At 39.3% G+C, this 16,246-nt stretch overlaps 1 protein-coding gene and 1 long non-coding RNA gene across 2 annotated transcripts; one reads left to right on the forward strand and one right to left on the reverse strand.

Annotated features, from left to right (window-relative positions):
• Window positions 1-1,471: 1,471 nt before the first annotated feature.
• On the reverse strand, window positions 1,472-1,816 carry LOC147848582 (uncharacterized). The gene is made up of 2 exons (XR_015531905.1): window positions 1,710-1,816; window positions 1,472-1,666 (listed from the first exon to the last, which is right to left on the reverse strand). It is a non-coding gene; the product is annotated as an uncharacterized LOC147848582 (long non-coding RNA).
• Window positions 1,817-12,281: 10,465 nt separating this feature from the next.
• On the forward strand, window positions 12,282-12,945 carry LOC147848583 (uncharacterized). Its single transcript, XM_087338347.1, has 2 exons — window positions 12,282-12,297; window positions 12,350-12,945. The coding sequence occupies exon 2, from the start codon at window positions 12,366-12,368 to the stop codon at window positions 12,744-12,746; it is 381 nt and encodes a 126-aa protein (XP_087194473.1). The 5' UTR covers window positions 12,282-12,297; window positions 12,350-12,365; the 3' UTR covers window positions 12,747-12,945.
• The last annotated feature ends 3,301 nt before the right edge of the window (window positions 12,946-16,246 follow it).

The following is a 16,246-nucleotide window of genomic DNA, read 5'->3' on the forward strand; positions in this document are numbered from 1 at the left end:
TTACTCTTTGAGAAAGCTCTCACTCACATCAAATTAAAATTTAGTACAAATTGCATCAGAATACAAGTGAGCAAAAAACAAAAGAAATATTGAATGAAAATGGAGGGTGATTTTATATATGTATATATATATATATATATATATATGTTATCACACTCCAAAACTCATGGGGGAGGGGGAGAGGAACATAGCTTTAAACAGTAAGAAGAAAGTAAAGAAGGGAAGAGGAGGATAAGGTTCTCTAGACATTAGGGTTGCAGTTAGGGTTTCAAGGATTTGGGTGTTTTGGGTGTTTTGGGGGTTTCAAGGTTTTGGGCCTTTTAGGGTTTCAAGAATGTTGGTGTTTTAGGGCTTCAAGGATTAGGGATTTTGGGTTTCAAGGATTTAGGTTTTTTAGGGTCTCAATGATTTGGGGTTTTTTAAGGTGGTCTCTCAAGGATTTGGGGTTTTTAGGGTTTCAATGATTTGGGTTTCCGAAGGTCTCTCAAGGATTTGGACTTCTAAGGTCTCGAAGATTTGGGCTTCCTAGGGTTTCAAAGATTTGGGTTTTTTTAAGGGTTCTAATGATTAGGGCTTTTTAGGGCTCCGAGTGATTAGGGCATTTTAGCAAGGGTAATTTTGGGTTTCGAGGTTTCTAGGGTTTAGTGTGGTGAAGATGGAGGATCAGTACAACTATGGGCCAGATCCTCAAGGACCCTTATTTCTGTTAGGGATAGTTATGGCTGCAATAGCCATACCTTCTTACTTCTCTGATTCAGCCCAGCTCAGCTTTGCATTGTTACTTCTCCCATTGCTCCTCCTCCTTGCACTGGTATTCTTCTCAGATTCAGAAGGGGAATCATTAGAAGATTATCACTACAGATCCAATGGATTCTTGAACACTCCCACTTATAATTCTTACACTTCATCCTCTGCTTATAATTCATACTCTTCTTCTTCTTCTTCTTCTTCTTCTTCTTCTTCTTCTGTATATATCGTATGGCTTCTTAGATATTCCCCTCTGCTCTTCTTCTTCTTCTTCTTCTTTCCATGGGGTGTGGCTTGCTTCCTGTTCCTGTTCCTCCTCATCTCCTTGGCTATGTAGCAAAACACATACTATCATATTTCTTCTTCTTCTCCTTCTTCTCCTTCTCCTTCTTCTTTTCTCATTCTGCCAAAAGCATGGTTTTAGTGATTGAAATTGTAGCCATTGCCAGGACTCGAACTCGGAACCTTGAATTTAACATTCTAGTGGCTCAACCTTATGGCCTAAATTTAACAGCCCTGTGACTCGAACTTACAACCAACGGTACGCGCCCGAGGCCTTGAATTTAAGCCATTTTTTGCACATGAGGCTTGAACTTATTACTACCTTCTAGTCGAATCGAACAACCTTCACCATACAATTGTGTCTGAGCTTCGCTATACAATAGTGTTCAAGCTTTGCTACAATCGACCTTCTCGTTACAATTGTGTCCAATGTTTCCTACAATCAACCTTCACTACAATTGTGTCCAATGTTTGCTACAATCGACCTTCGCTACAATTATGTCCAAGCTTTGCTACAATCGACCTTCGCTACATTTGTGTCCAAGCTTTGCTACAATCAACCTTTGCGACATTTGTGTCCAATGTTTCCTACAATCGAACTTCGCTACATTTGTGTCCAAGCTTTGCTACAATCGACCTTCGCTACATTTGTGTCCTGTCCAAGCTTTGCTACAATTTACCTGCCCATCATCGCCACAATTAATTGCCTTTAACTTGGCGATACAATTGTGTTTATACACTAATGTTAGGACAACTCCACCATTACTACCATCATGTGTTCATTCAAGTTAATGTTTGGACAGTTTTTGTTTCCTTGTATATATGGTAAAGTTAGTTAAGTTCTATGAACAATCTATTTGTTATTGTGGATCCGAGTTATTGAGTTCAAATGTGGTTCAAATGTGGTGTTTAAGAAGGCTATGCCTTTATGTTTGCCGTGCCTTAGCATGCAATGTCTTGACTTGTGATTGTCAATAAAAGTGCACAAAAAAACCCATACAACGGAGTGGAAGCAACTGAGCTTGAATAAATCTTGTGGATCACATTTTCAATGTTGGAGAGTTACCACATACACGCACCCACACACACACACACACTCTCTCTCTCTCTCTATTAGTTTGTTGTATATTAGGTCATAATTAGTGGTTAATTGGGTGTTCATATGTGGTGTTTATGAAGGCAATGCTTATATGTTGTCGTGCCTTAGCATGCAATGTATTGATTGTGATTTGTGAATCAAATTGAACAAAAAAACCAAGAATTTGAATGAAATCAATTGAGTTAGACTAAATATTGTGTTTGATGTATCATATTTTCAATGTTTGATCTCTTTGACATGCGCACACTCACACTTAGTTTGGTGTATATTACATCATAATTAGTGATTAATTGGTTCATGTGCTCGATCCCAATAACTACGTTCCTTGGTTATGTTCATGTAATGCCTATTCCCTAATTGGTTTAGGCTTGTCTTTGCTCTTGGAAATAAGCAGCTCTCGCATAAAATTGTATCCGAATATTGCATAGACACGCACCCTATCTCTTTGTCCAATGTATATTGTTTTGGGCTATAGGCCACATCTGTGAAAACAACTCTTATCTCTAACTTAATTGTGTGTACATTAGTGATGTAGATACCTTCTTCTCGTGATGTAAATGTATTTGTACATTCATGGACCTCTTGTTATGTTACCTCTAATTTGCTATGGATGTTTCGTTTGAGCACTGGGTACTGGGTTATTTTATACATACTTTGGTTTTGGTGTTTTTTTACCTCACATTGTGGTTTACTCCTATTAATTATATAAAAGACCTAATTAAAACATAAGTGGGGCCTTAGACTGAAATTTGTGTTGTTTATTCATTTCACTCAATTCATTGGTTTCATCGATCAAATACCATGTTGAGTTGTAACAATGTTTGATACACGATTATCCATATTTGGTGATTCAGACTTCCACCCTTGTATAAAGTAAACAAAACAACATACGAGAGCCACTCACATGTTATGGATGCCTATGCGCATAGGTGACACAACTTTTTATGTACATACTGGACTTGCTTGGTTCAATCCAATGTGGCACACTTGGGTTGCTTGTTGAATTTCGAACCTCAATTGGACACCACTTCGTTATGTGACTCCTCACATGATGATTAAATTACAATTCTAGTATAATTGAGCAAACTTCTTTTGAGCATTTTTTATGTTTTCTGTTTTTTCGAAAAATAGTAAATGGCCTGACGAGTTCAAATGCCTATGGTAGGGCACCAAACAATGATATTATTAGTTATGGTGTCTTTTATTTGTAAAAAAATCCCGGTCTCTTTGATCTCCCATAATATGGGTGTGAGTGATATTTAGACTATGAACATGCAACTTCCTTGTTTTGAAAAGTTTTTTTTTTGTGACCCTATTTTCATAACAACTAGTACCACAAAGTTTGTATTGCATTTTCTTTAAGTACCACAAAATGGACCTTGTGCCCGATAAAGGCTAATAAACGAAGGTCGCTCAGCCAATAGAAAAATTAAAGGTCACTAAGAATAATCTTCACTTCTTGTAAAGAAATACCTAAAAGCTAGTTAATGCCATAAGATAAATTCTTGTACTCACATTGATCTCCCTTTAATTTGAAATGCGGGAAGTGGTTTTTGTGATCATGTGAATGTAATACAAGTAGGGAGGACATGATCATAAATTTTGCTACACACAACCCTTCAATCCATGACCATTAAACTCATGATAGTGAACTACGCCATGAAATTCCAGTCAACATTGTGAACTTTCTCAAAATGGTTTCGATGGTTTTGTAGGATAATCTCTTCTTGAAATTTATAATCGAGTTCGTTGTTGGCTCTAAATTTTTTTATATGCTAATTACTCCTACACACTATAGGAAAAACGGGCTAGAATTTTAGAAGGATCATTGTCAAATTGCCTTGATCATGAGCATCATACCAACAAAACAGGTCACCCATAAGCTATGCCTAAAACTTATAACCATCCATGGCAATCCGAGACACGTCTGCCTCGGCCATTACAAATGTATGTCCATCCATACTTAATCTATTCAGTGTGCAATTATTCATTGTCTCAATCATACTACCTTCAAGAGAGGTCATGTACATATCCACAGTACATACTCATGAACATCTATACCCTTACATTCCACGTAAAACCATGCCTTTTCCCAAACATACCATTAATTGTGACATCCTTGACACATCCATGACATACCCCATCAACATTTACACCCACACATTCAATTTTAAAGCTATGCATTTTAAATCATATCATGACGAGGGACATTTTGGAAAAAAAAGGGACAAAGGAGATATACTCATTCCCATAAATCGCTTGATTACCCCATCATGTCAAACTAAACAAAAATCGTATTAAAGGGAAACACTTCTATTGTTGATTGGTGGGTAGTGGCGAAAATGGATTGACAAGGGGTGGAGACTCGAGAGTAAAATGGATTGACAATTTATAGTCTTTTTCTCCTTTCAACTAAGATAATAGTTTTAACTTTTAACTTAGGGCTCATTGACATCACAGCTTTGTAAGTGCTAAACCTAGAGTTTATTTTATGTAGGTTAGTGAGGGGGTTGTGTACAATCATTGCTTGCCCACCATAAAAGTATTTACTTGTTCTTAGTACCTTTTACCATGTTCACGAGTTCACAAACCGATTAACTTTCAAATCAAATTTGACTACTTTAACTTTCCTTAGAGCTTTCTTTTAACTAGTTACTAACCTAGTTGGATTCTAACTGAAGTATTTATATTTGTCCTCACACCTATGTTGGATGGATAACATTGTGTAAATTCATGTTCAATTTTCAGACAACACATGTCCCTTAGCCCCATGGCTCAAGTCTATTCAGTGACAAATTTTTCATTTTTTAATATGTTTTATTATTTCTACAAATAACCTTGGTTGAATGTCTCTTGCCAGTTATATGTAGTATTTGAGTAATTATATAGTTAATTCTTTCTTTTCTTCACTGCTATGTAGCTTATTTAACAATGTTTTCACTCTACTCATATCCCTTTATTCTCTTTCGAGAGTTTGGTTCTAGGTTCGGGGCATGGTTGCTCTTTAATCTTTGTTAGCTCTTCCTTCTCAATGTTATTGTTGATTTCAATCAGAAGAGTTTCACGTAACATATTCCAACTTTAATTGAAGTTTTGTAAAATTTACAAGTCAATAGGGGATACTTTTAAAGTAATTATTAAGCATTTACCATTTACTTCATTTCCTTACTTTCAAGGGTAAGGACATGGACATTGTGCCCAATCAATAACTGTCACACATGATGAGAGAGAGAGAGACTCAATAATGTAATTAGGTGTGAAAAGGCCCAAGGGTAACAACTTAACCAATGCTTCACCTACTAGGTTCACACCCATTACACACTCAATTGGTCGAGCACCATGAGAAACCACAACAATAACTATCTTTTTCATGGTTCCTCACATGCTACCTTTGTGTGAACAAGTGTCATTATTGTCACCAAGCCTGCTAGTGGCGTTCAGTCTATAAAACAAGAATTCATCAAAAAAGTATAAAGTGGACTATTCAAAGATCGAAATGGCATTGCTACCAAGTAATGATGCCATCCTCGAGGAGGTGGAGGATGGCTTGCAAAAGCACCTTCCTTGTGACCATGCTCGAACACATTAGGCCACACAACACATTGATTCCATACATAGAGTTTAGCATGATCAAACACAATAACCATCTCAAATCTAAACTCCTACTAAGAAATGCCACTCACTGCCATGATTATAACCATCACTAGCATTAATTCATTGGGGTTCCAATGCACTAGATGGGAGAAACCTCTTGACGAAAAGAAGAGTTGAACTTGACACAACATCCCACCTTGAGGCGCCCACTAAACTTGATGGTCCAACGAGTCAAACAACCTCCTTTATAGTAGCTATTGTGTATCTTGAACATCTGAATGTTGCCCCCCCCCCCCCCCCCCCACTCCTACTAAGAAATGCCACTCACTGCCATGATTATAACCATCACTAGCATTAATTCATTGGGGTTCCAATGCACTAGATGGGAGAAACCTCTTGACGAAAAGAAGAGTTGAACTTGACACAACATCCCACCTTGAGGCGCCCACTAAACTTGATGGTCCAACGAGTCAAACAACCTCCTTTATAGTAGCTATTGTGTATCTTGAACATCTGAATGTTGCCCCCCCCCCCCCCCCCTCACACAAGGCTTATCCCCTCCTCAACAAAGGCAAGCAAGGTAAAAAAAGAAGATTGTCTTCCATCAACACCACAATCAGAGTGACTTGCAACTTTAGTTAATGTTTGTCCCTAATGACTAGGGAGATATTTTTCCTCTAGAAGACAACGACAACATTGAGCTAACTCAATGACTCTCTATATGTTCAAGTACATCACTGAATGCAGCAAATGGTACGTAGTAGCTCCCTGCGCAATGTGATCTGTTACACCAATTGCATGAGTACGACTAATATCTCTCGCGACTAATGCGAGTTGAGTAGCTCACAATCCTTACCATTGACTCGGTACAATGATTGAAAGCAGAGCTAGCCAAGGCCTAGGTGACCATTTGGAACATTCAATCAAAATGAGTCGCCATGAGAAACAACGACAATGAAGCCCTTGTAAACCTCACCACTACCTTGACTAATCTAGAAGTTGAGTTGGCATCACAAGTGTCTAAGGTTAGAGGCTTCAAAAGTTTGCGAGTGACAATATGGACTTACAAGAATGATGGCAAAATGCCTAGAAAGCAATTGTCTTTTGAATGGGCCGAGTGGTAACCAAACACATGTGCATCATTGATGTCAAGGACCAATTACAAGCGCCTATGCAACAAGAAGCCCAACTGTACCCCACTTTATACACTTGCCAAGCCAAGAAAGCAAGGGATATGACGTATTAACCATGGGACAATAAGACAAAGGTGTGAAAAGGATCATAAAAGTAAAGTGTGAATGGGAAGATGTAGGTCAAGTGTGCAAAGATAAAAGAAGACGAGCACTAGTAGTCGAAGGGAAAAGTAACCAAAATACAAACAACCGAAGAATATGCCGAGAAACGGATGGTCCCGCGAGCTCTCACAAGAGAAATCGAGTCGGACGACGAGCAGGCGCTGTAGAAAATCGGCCGGAAATGGCAAACCAAGAGTCGTTGCCTCCTCATCGAGCTTCCTGAGCTTAACACGGCATTGGTCGAAGCTTACCGGGAATTGGACAAGATGACCTGCGCAACATTTTAGCAAGCAACATCAAATGATGCGGGAATTGGAGGAATAAAAATATACATTGTTTGAGTACCTCCACGAGGTATAGACCGGGAACGGTACCAACTGTCATGGTGACACTCACATGATGCCTCGAAACTTCCGGTAAGCTCCCGGTAAGCTTCCTGAGCTTAACATGGCCTTGGTTGAAGCTTAACGGGAATTGGACAAGACGACCCGCGCAACATTTTAGCAAGCAACATCAAATGATGCGAGAATTGGAGGAATAAAAATATACATTGTTTGAGTACCTCAACAAGGTGCAGACCGGGAACGATACCAATTGTCATGGTGACACTCACATGATGCCTTCAAAGGATTTAAACCCACAACCTTATTATACACATGTCAAATCCTTAACCATTGTAATAATATGTTTATATGTATTTAGAATATATTTAATCTAATATCATAAAAATATTCTAGCTAACTGTACATTCCAAAATTTCCTAGAATATTCTAGAGTATTCTATATTCTAGAATCTTCTAGAATACTCTATAGGGACTTATAAATAGGGATGTATTAATCATCCCAAAACCAAATTGGTTCAACGCCATTCTAGAGCTCCTTGTTGCCTACTCTTTGTAATCCATCTTATAGTGTAATATAATACTTTCCTTTTCAATTCTCTCTCTGTGTGTCTTAATACTATCACCCTCTCTCTCTCTCTCTCTCTCTCTCTCTCCACCAACAAGAGCTAGAAGAGAAGAAGAATCAGATCCTCCGACAGTACGAACAACACGCGGAGCTAATGGAGGCAAAGGTTGCCGGACTAAGCACCTCATACCAACTCCGGACAGCTCAGCTCGAACTCAACGCTGAGACTACTAAAGCGGCAATGAACACTCTATGTGTCAAGTATGAAATGGGCGAAGAGCGGGTGAAGTCATTGATTGCAAAACATCGATAGAAGTTGAACCAAAAGGTCGAAGAGGCACTCGCTCGAGGTTGGAAAGAGTGGTCGACTCAAACAACCGAGTTACAAATATTCTGAACAGATGAAGAGAACCGAAAAAAGGAGGGCCGTGGATTCTATAAAATGGATGAGAATAGTATTGAGGTGCTTTGAGAGGACCTCACTAAGGAGTTCCACATTTTGGCTCAGATGTGCATACCACATCAATCAGAACCCTCCTTGAGGAATTCAACTATGATAAACTCCTCCTCACCATTGAAGCGGATAGGTACGAACGCAAGTGCCTCCAGGCCGTGAAGGAAGAATTGGCCTCGGCACAAGCATCAACAGAAGTGTTGTTCGAAAGTGCAACACAAGAGCCGAAAGTAGAAGATGTGACGCGCCCGGACTAGGAGATCGAACCTGTGGTCGAACAAAACACGGAGCCAAAGCAGGAGGGAGTGGCTCCAGAAGCTATGCCGGCGGTTCGAAAGTGCAACACAAGAGCCGAAAGTAGAAGATGTGACGCGCCCGGACTAGGAGATCGAACCTGTGGTCGAACAAAACACGGAGCCAAAGCAGGAGGAAGTGGCTCCAGAAGCTATGCCGGCGGTTGCAGACCAACAACTAGGTCTATCGACCGAGCTCCACCCAGACGAGCCGAAACCGGAGGAGGGCATTCGGGCAATTTTGGAAGAATAATAGTGTATCATAGACTATTTTTTCAATTCTTTCATTTCGGATGGCAATAATTTCAATTTTTCGATGTCGATTTCTTTGGTTGATTTTGGGTTCAACATGGAAGGCACTGTCCCACGGGCGTGCCAAGTGTTAACCGTTGGACAATAAGACAAAGGTGTGATTCAAAGGATTGTAAAAGTAAAGTGTGAAAGGGGATGAGTAGGTCAAGTGTGAAAAGATAAAATAAGTTATGCACTAGCAACCGCGGGGAAAAGTAACCGAAATACAAGCAGCCGTAAACATAGGCTGCGGAACAAGAGAGAGTAGTTGGAACGCGCTGATGAAGGAGAAAGCTGTATAAATCGTGAAGTGGCGAAAACAGGGGGCAAAAGGGGATACAGAAGATATATCTAATTCGAGCCAGAGTGATTGAGCCTAGAAATCTAAATCTGTATTGAGAGAGTGAGCGATACCGATTTTAATCGGTTTGTACTACCATTGTATTATCTATTCAGTAATCAATTACGTATACTTTTTGGATCCATCTCTGTGCCTGTCTCATTTTCAATTCCATTTCCAATTGTGTTATCTATTCTGTAAGTCATGAGTATGAATCGGTTGTAGCCGATTCTCGGAGTGTCCAAACATGAAGGGTGTAACGTTTCGGCCCCTACTCGGCCCTACCTTAGTCTCTCTTACACAACCACGATTCCCTAACCCGATTACTCAGGAGGAGTAATCGAAGGTGTTCCCCAGGAAAGGAGTAACATCATGATCAAAGACCTCATGACCTCTCTACATTGATAACAAGATGTCGCCATGAGCACCTCCAAAAATACCACATCCATTGGGCCAAATAGTGTCCATCTATGTTGAGTCGACATTGGTTATGACCATGCTCCTCGAAACACCACAAACACCAAAATCAATTTTGGAGCAAGCTAAGAGAAAATGTTAAAGACTTCTTTAGCCACAAAGCAAATGTTCTACTCTTAGACTATAGACACGCTTTGTTGCCATGACATTGATGGCAAGCGACAAGTTGCCCCTCTTCATGATATACTCCACAAGAGGACAATGAATCGCCCACCGTTCATGACCTTTTTCCCCACCCACTCCTAGCTCTATTTTTAGAAGGGATGATGTTGCTTCACTACACCATATCCTAGAACCTTGACTACACCAATCTTGCTGACCCTAACACCTATGAATGCCAACAGACATACTCATGTTACATGATGTGAGTAGAAGGTCAAGCAAAACTATGATGGTACCATCGATTGACACAAGGTTCGCGCATAACAAAAGAATATGCACATATGGTTGATATCTTCACCAAGGACCTTTTGGTACATACCAGTTCAAAGCGATCCTAGCTTGTAATTTGGTTTCTGCCCTATTGATTCATTGAGAATAAGGTTTGAAAAACAAGCTCAACATGATAACGTATGAACACATACTTAGTGGTCATAAGAATTAAAATTGTAGCTAACATGGAATATTGTAACAAAAATGTCATATGGATGAATATGTAACTAGTAAGTCATATCCAATGGGAGAGTATGTAATTGGCATGCACATAATGGGAGAATATTCTTTATCCCACTACCTCTAATGTTGCTTGTCCTAGAGAGAGTGTTTTCTTTTTGGCCAGTTTCATTTTATTGTCGATCCATCCTTGTCAATACAATCTCTTGTGATTGTGTATATATCCCTCTCATCTCATCTTGATTATTTCTCACGGACACAAACATAACACATTTACATTGTTGTGTATCATAATTACACCTTCTAGCTCTAATTCTTTGCTTTTATGATGTTGCATACTTGAATCTATGATCCACAAAAGTTGTTGGTAATTTTTAAAAGCGAACCGTGGATTAAGATTTTGTGAGTGAGTCAATGATATTATCCATTGTACACACCTTCAACAAATCTCAAATGAAGAGAAGACACACCAATGTCAATTTCATGTTGTTTGTGCATCCCATAGAGTCGAAATCGGACAAACGACAACGTTTGCATTACTCACTCCAATACACAACATTATTTTCACATTCCACTCACATATTGCATGATGATCATCGTCTCCTCACAATGCTTGTTATCCAAGTCTTCCGTTCAACCATAACCTATTCTTCTATGACAACTTTAGGTTTTGGTGTTCACCAAATCTAGCACTCAGAACATGTAAGAAGTTTCAAGTATCTAGGTTAGTGCTCTCATATCACACAAGACCAAAAACTAACCAAACAAAATCAATAGAAACATAGAGGCGCCAAAAAACGGTATCTTTCTTTTATAAGTGTGTGAAATGCCAATATACATATGTATACAAAACATTATGAAGATTTCCAAGCACAATAGCATATCCATTGATAACCCTTAATTATTTAATGTTCACACAAGTTCAGATTTCAAACTTCAGAGCTAAAAATAATCTTTGTTTCTTTGCGTGTTTGAGCTTAACATAAGTGACACATGTGTTACCTATAACATGTGATACCCAAGGGTTTGGCGAAATGCTAGAAGCTCAAGGGGAGGGAGACAAGGGGGCGTGTGTTATCGTCTTGCAGTTCAATGAAGTGGTCTCGAGTCTAGGAAACCAAGGTGAGGGGGTCAATGGGGGCGATAACAAGTTGAGTCCACGGGACTACACATGTTATCGTTCACATGCATAGTGTGTCTACGGATCGATGACACATGTTATTTATCATTCATAGGTAGTGTCTTCAAATCGACAAACACCTATGATTGCAGAGTGAAGACAAAGTATGTCTACGTATCGACGACACATGTTATCTATCATTCAAATGTAGTAGTCTCTATGGATCGATGAAACATTGTTGGAGCTTCGAGCCTCGAAGCTACGGTTTTTTGAGTGTGGCAGTGTGAAAAGGTGAGGAGGGAGAGAATCAATTCACATGGTAATGCCATGGCATCCATTTAACCTAGGGTTTGGGCCTACCCATCAATTTAACCTCCTTAGTTCCAACCCTAACCTAAACCCCAACCCCAACCCCAACCAAAGTGTTAACTACATATAACTAACTAACTCTTCACAATGTGAAACCTTTTATTTTGACATGTAAAATAGGGTGAAGAGCTTCCCATATGTACTAGGTCTTTTGTGGCTCTTAGTTGCAGGGTTTTTAAGTTTTAGGGTTTTTAAGTTTTAGGGGGGGTGTGGGGTTTAGGGTTGTTGATTTGTTAAGGCCTCAAGCTCTTCAATTAGAGAGCCTTTTTAAGTGTTCTGAACAATTAGGGTTTAGGGTTGTTGGTTTGTTAGGGCCTCAAGCTCTTGAATCAGAGAGCCTTTTGAAGTGTTCTGAACAATTAGGGATTGCTAAGGTTGAATCAGAGAGCCTTTTTAAGTGTTCTGAACAATTAGGGTTTGCTAAGGTTGAATCAGAGAGCCTTTTTAAGTGTTCTGAACAAAATTAGGGTTTGCTCAGGATTAATGGAGGAGGTTTCTGCCAATTCTGATGGGCCAGAGCCACATGGTCCCCTGTTCTTCTTAGGTATTGTTGTGGGCGCCATAGCCATACCTTGGTATTTCTCTACTACTCTCTTCACTACATTTTATCGCGTGTTCCTGCCCATCATCGCCCTCCTCCTTGCCATCAGAGTCCTCTCTAATCATTCACAGGAAGAAGAAGCAGAAGCAGAAGTAATCAAAGAAGATATATATGCAGGTAATTATGGCTTCTCTTCGCCTTCTTTCATGGATTTCTCCACAGATCAACCTCCATGGGGTGTTGTCTTTTTCCTCTTCCTCATCCTCTCCATGGTTTGGTACCATTCCTGTGTCATTAGCTCTTGGCATCCATCGCTTCATTAGATGCTTAATTTCGCCCCCAGCTTACCCCTTAATTATCCTCTTAACTACCCTCTAATCCCTCGCGTCTCCTCCAAATCCTGCCCTGAAGTATCCTTTAATTTTCCCTGTAATTTTCCTCTAACTACCCTCTAACCCCTGATGTCTCCCCCAAATTTTGCTCTTCAGTATCCTCTAATTTACCCTGTAATTATCCTCTTAACTACCTTTCTAACTTGGATGTCTCCTCTAAATTTTGACCCTGAACTATCCTCTAATTAACCCTGTAATTATCCTATAATGTACACTGTACTCACCCCCCTAATTAGCCTCCATGACCAGCATCTAATTGGTCACTATTTATCCTCTAAACAATCTTCAGCGTACCCTCTAATTGCCTGCATTCTTCTGATAGTCCTCCAATTCTCCTCTAACCATCCTCTAATTAGTCTCTAGTATGCTCTCTAATCACCCTCTAACCACCTTTTCACTTTACTCTAATTACCGTCTGGTTTCCCTAAATGCACCTGTTTCCTTCCGATTTCTCTCGAAAAATCCTCTGATTACCCTCTAATTATCCTCTGAGTATCTTCTGATTGCCCTTTAATTATCCTCTGAATGGCTTCTGATTACCCTCTTATTATTGCTTTAACCACCGTCTAATTACCCACTAATAGCCCTCTACTTGTTGCATTTCACTACCTACTTCCTACCCTCTAATCGCCTCCTCTAACTACCCGGTAATGATACTCTAATTATTCTATAAGTATCCTTAATTTTCCGCTAATATTAGCTCTTCTATATGGGCAATCGAACCATCCTCTAAATGTCTTCCAATTATCCTCTAATTTGCATCTAGTAAATCTGTAAGTAATCCTTACTTTACCCACCAAAATCAGTCTTTCTGTGTAGAACATAATCCAATCAATCTAGCTAGCCAAGCCCTGCTTTTTGAATTTTTCTGTGTGTGCTCCAAAAAATCATAGCCCTTAATGAAGCTTTCTTTTTGCTCTCATTTCTCCATTTAAATAAAAATCTGTCCCAACATGAAGAGAGAGAGGTCTGCAGCCTTGTACTTTCTCAAAAATGTGATGATGATGAGGATCAATGGCTATTTTTGGCTTTCTTTGCAAGTAATGTTATATGGGTGGGGTTTTGGAGGTGTCTCTACATTTGGTTATGTGGAAAGGCTATGAAGTGGTGTGGTTTTTTTAGTTAAATAGCTATACTAGCTATGCTATGTGCTTAGAAATTGATCATGTGCCATTCACGGGGTTTGAATATGAGCACCGCCATATCGATTCCATGCGCCGATTGTTAGTAGACATATCAACTCTATGTGCCCATTGTCAGTAGAGATCTTGACATATCAATTCCATGTGCCGATTGTTAGTAGACATATCAACTCTATGTGCCCATTGTTAGCAAAGAATCTCAACATATCGATTCCATGTGCCGATTTGGTAGTAGAGATCTCGACATATCGATTCCATGTGCCGATTTGGTAGTAGAGATCTCGACATATCGATTCCATGTGCCGATTTGGTAGTAGAGATCTCGACAGATCGATTCCATGTGCCGATTTGGTAGTAGAGATCTCGACAGATCGATTCCATGTGCCAAATTGGTAGTAGATTTGGACATATCGACTCTATCATCTATGTGCCAATTGTTAGTAGATCTCGGCACATCGATTCCATGTGCCAAATTGGTAGTAGATTCGAACATATCGATTCCATGTGCCGATTCAATTGTTAGTAGAGATATTGACATATTGATTCCATGTGCCAATTTGGTTGTAGAACTCGACATATCAACTCTATGTTCCAAATTGTTAGTAAATCTCGACAATGCCTCGTCTTTGGCTGTCTTGCATATGTATTTTACATCCCCCTAGACATCATGTGCCACCCATCAGTTTCCTCGAGGATGTTATATCTTCTACCCATGTTCACGTTAAATAGGTTGTGATGGCTCGTAATTTCCTCTCTCATGTCTCTCTATGTACATACTACAGCTACAACTGCATTCTTTGGATACATGTGCACACGCACTTTGGTCCATTCATTTCTATGACACCCTTGTGGATCTCGTGAATAAAATCTAGGTCATTTACTTGGATCGTGACTAGATGTTATCCTTGGTGCATTTACACGGCATGTTCAATGTCGAGAGAACGTAGTGTGTCCCACTATCTCTATCTTGTGTGTTGTGTAAGTTTTGTGCGCGTCTATGTTCATATTATGTCGGAAGCTCCAACAGATTATCCGGACCCTTGGCATTTGGTAGGTTGTGCTCTTTCCACAATGTGAGGATGATCCTCATATGTTATTGCACTCTATATTTTATTTGAAAGGTTGTGAGTGGTTATGATTGATTGATGTACATATTCTCATGTGCCAACTATCACAACATTGGTAAGTTTTCGAATTCCAGACTTTCTATCATGTAACGAAAAGGCAATTTGTAGTTTTCAAGGACTCATGTGATGGGTGCAGGTTTTGGTCATATGCCACCTTTGAGAGAGTCAAGCCCCGCCTCGAACATTGATTCAAATGTTTGTTCCACCTTGGGGAATGGAGACCTTGTATTGTTAACTGTATTAGCAGCATAACTTCTAAAAAGATGAAAAAAATTCAACGTGCGTCTATGTGCCCTAGGAAGGTGTGAAATGGTTTGTAAATTGTAAATACAACTTCCCATGCTCTTTACACACTAACTCATGTTATAACAAAATCCTCATTTTTTCATTGGTGGCTAATTTTACCTAAAGAGCCACTTGCACATTGTAGATCCATCCCTTCTAAATTAGTGGAATGATTGTCAACTATTCATGTCCCATTGGTTTCCAACGGTTGGCTTACATGATTAAACGCTTGATGATTGCAAGGGTTCTAGACACTTCCAATTATATAGAGTGGTTAAAACACCCTTGTTGTTAAGTCTTACAATATTATGTGTTTAATCTCTCATAATGTTATTTGGTTAGTCCACTGAAGAGAAGGGTAAATTCACCAGCAATGTCCCTTATTGGTTGTGTATTAACGATGCTCAAGTGATCAGCTTACCAAATTACCTATCGTCAATCGTAAATATGACAATTTTTGTGCATAAAATGAAACCGCAAAACTAAAAACACAAACATGTTCAGCAATCAATGCAATACCAAGTCCATTGTCAATGAACTTAACTTGGGAAATTGATCAATTGGTATTCTTTATTACTTAACTCGGGAAAAAGGTCATAACCATAAATAAGGTTCTAACGCAAGATCTTTGCTACACACCATCACGTATAGATGGAGTAATTTAAGTATTTTAACAAGGCAATATCCAATTTGATTTATTCACAATAAATTGCGAGATCAATTAATTGGAGATGTTTAAAGTTTCCTATATTATGTATCAACTGCAATGCTTTCACATTAAGTTTTAGTATCCGTCATCTTTTTGCTTTGTTGAAACAAACACTCCACCAAATTGATTCATGGCCGATTTAGATAACACAAAAATAAATGTGCAAGG

Source organism: Azolla caroliniana, unplaced genomic scaffold, assembly GCF_043228905.1.
Source record: "Azolla caroliniana isolate FFs.n. ecotype wild unplaced genomic scaffold, voAzoCaro1.0.p SCAF_311, whole genome shotgun sequence".
NCBI classification, from domain to species: domain Eukaryota; kingdom Viridiplantae; phylum Streptophyta; class Polypodiopsida; order Salviniales; family Salviniaceae; genus Azolla; species Azolla caroliniana.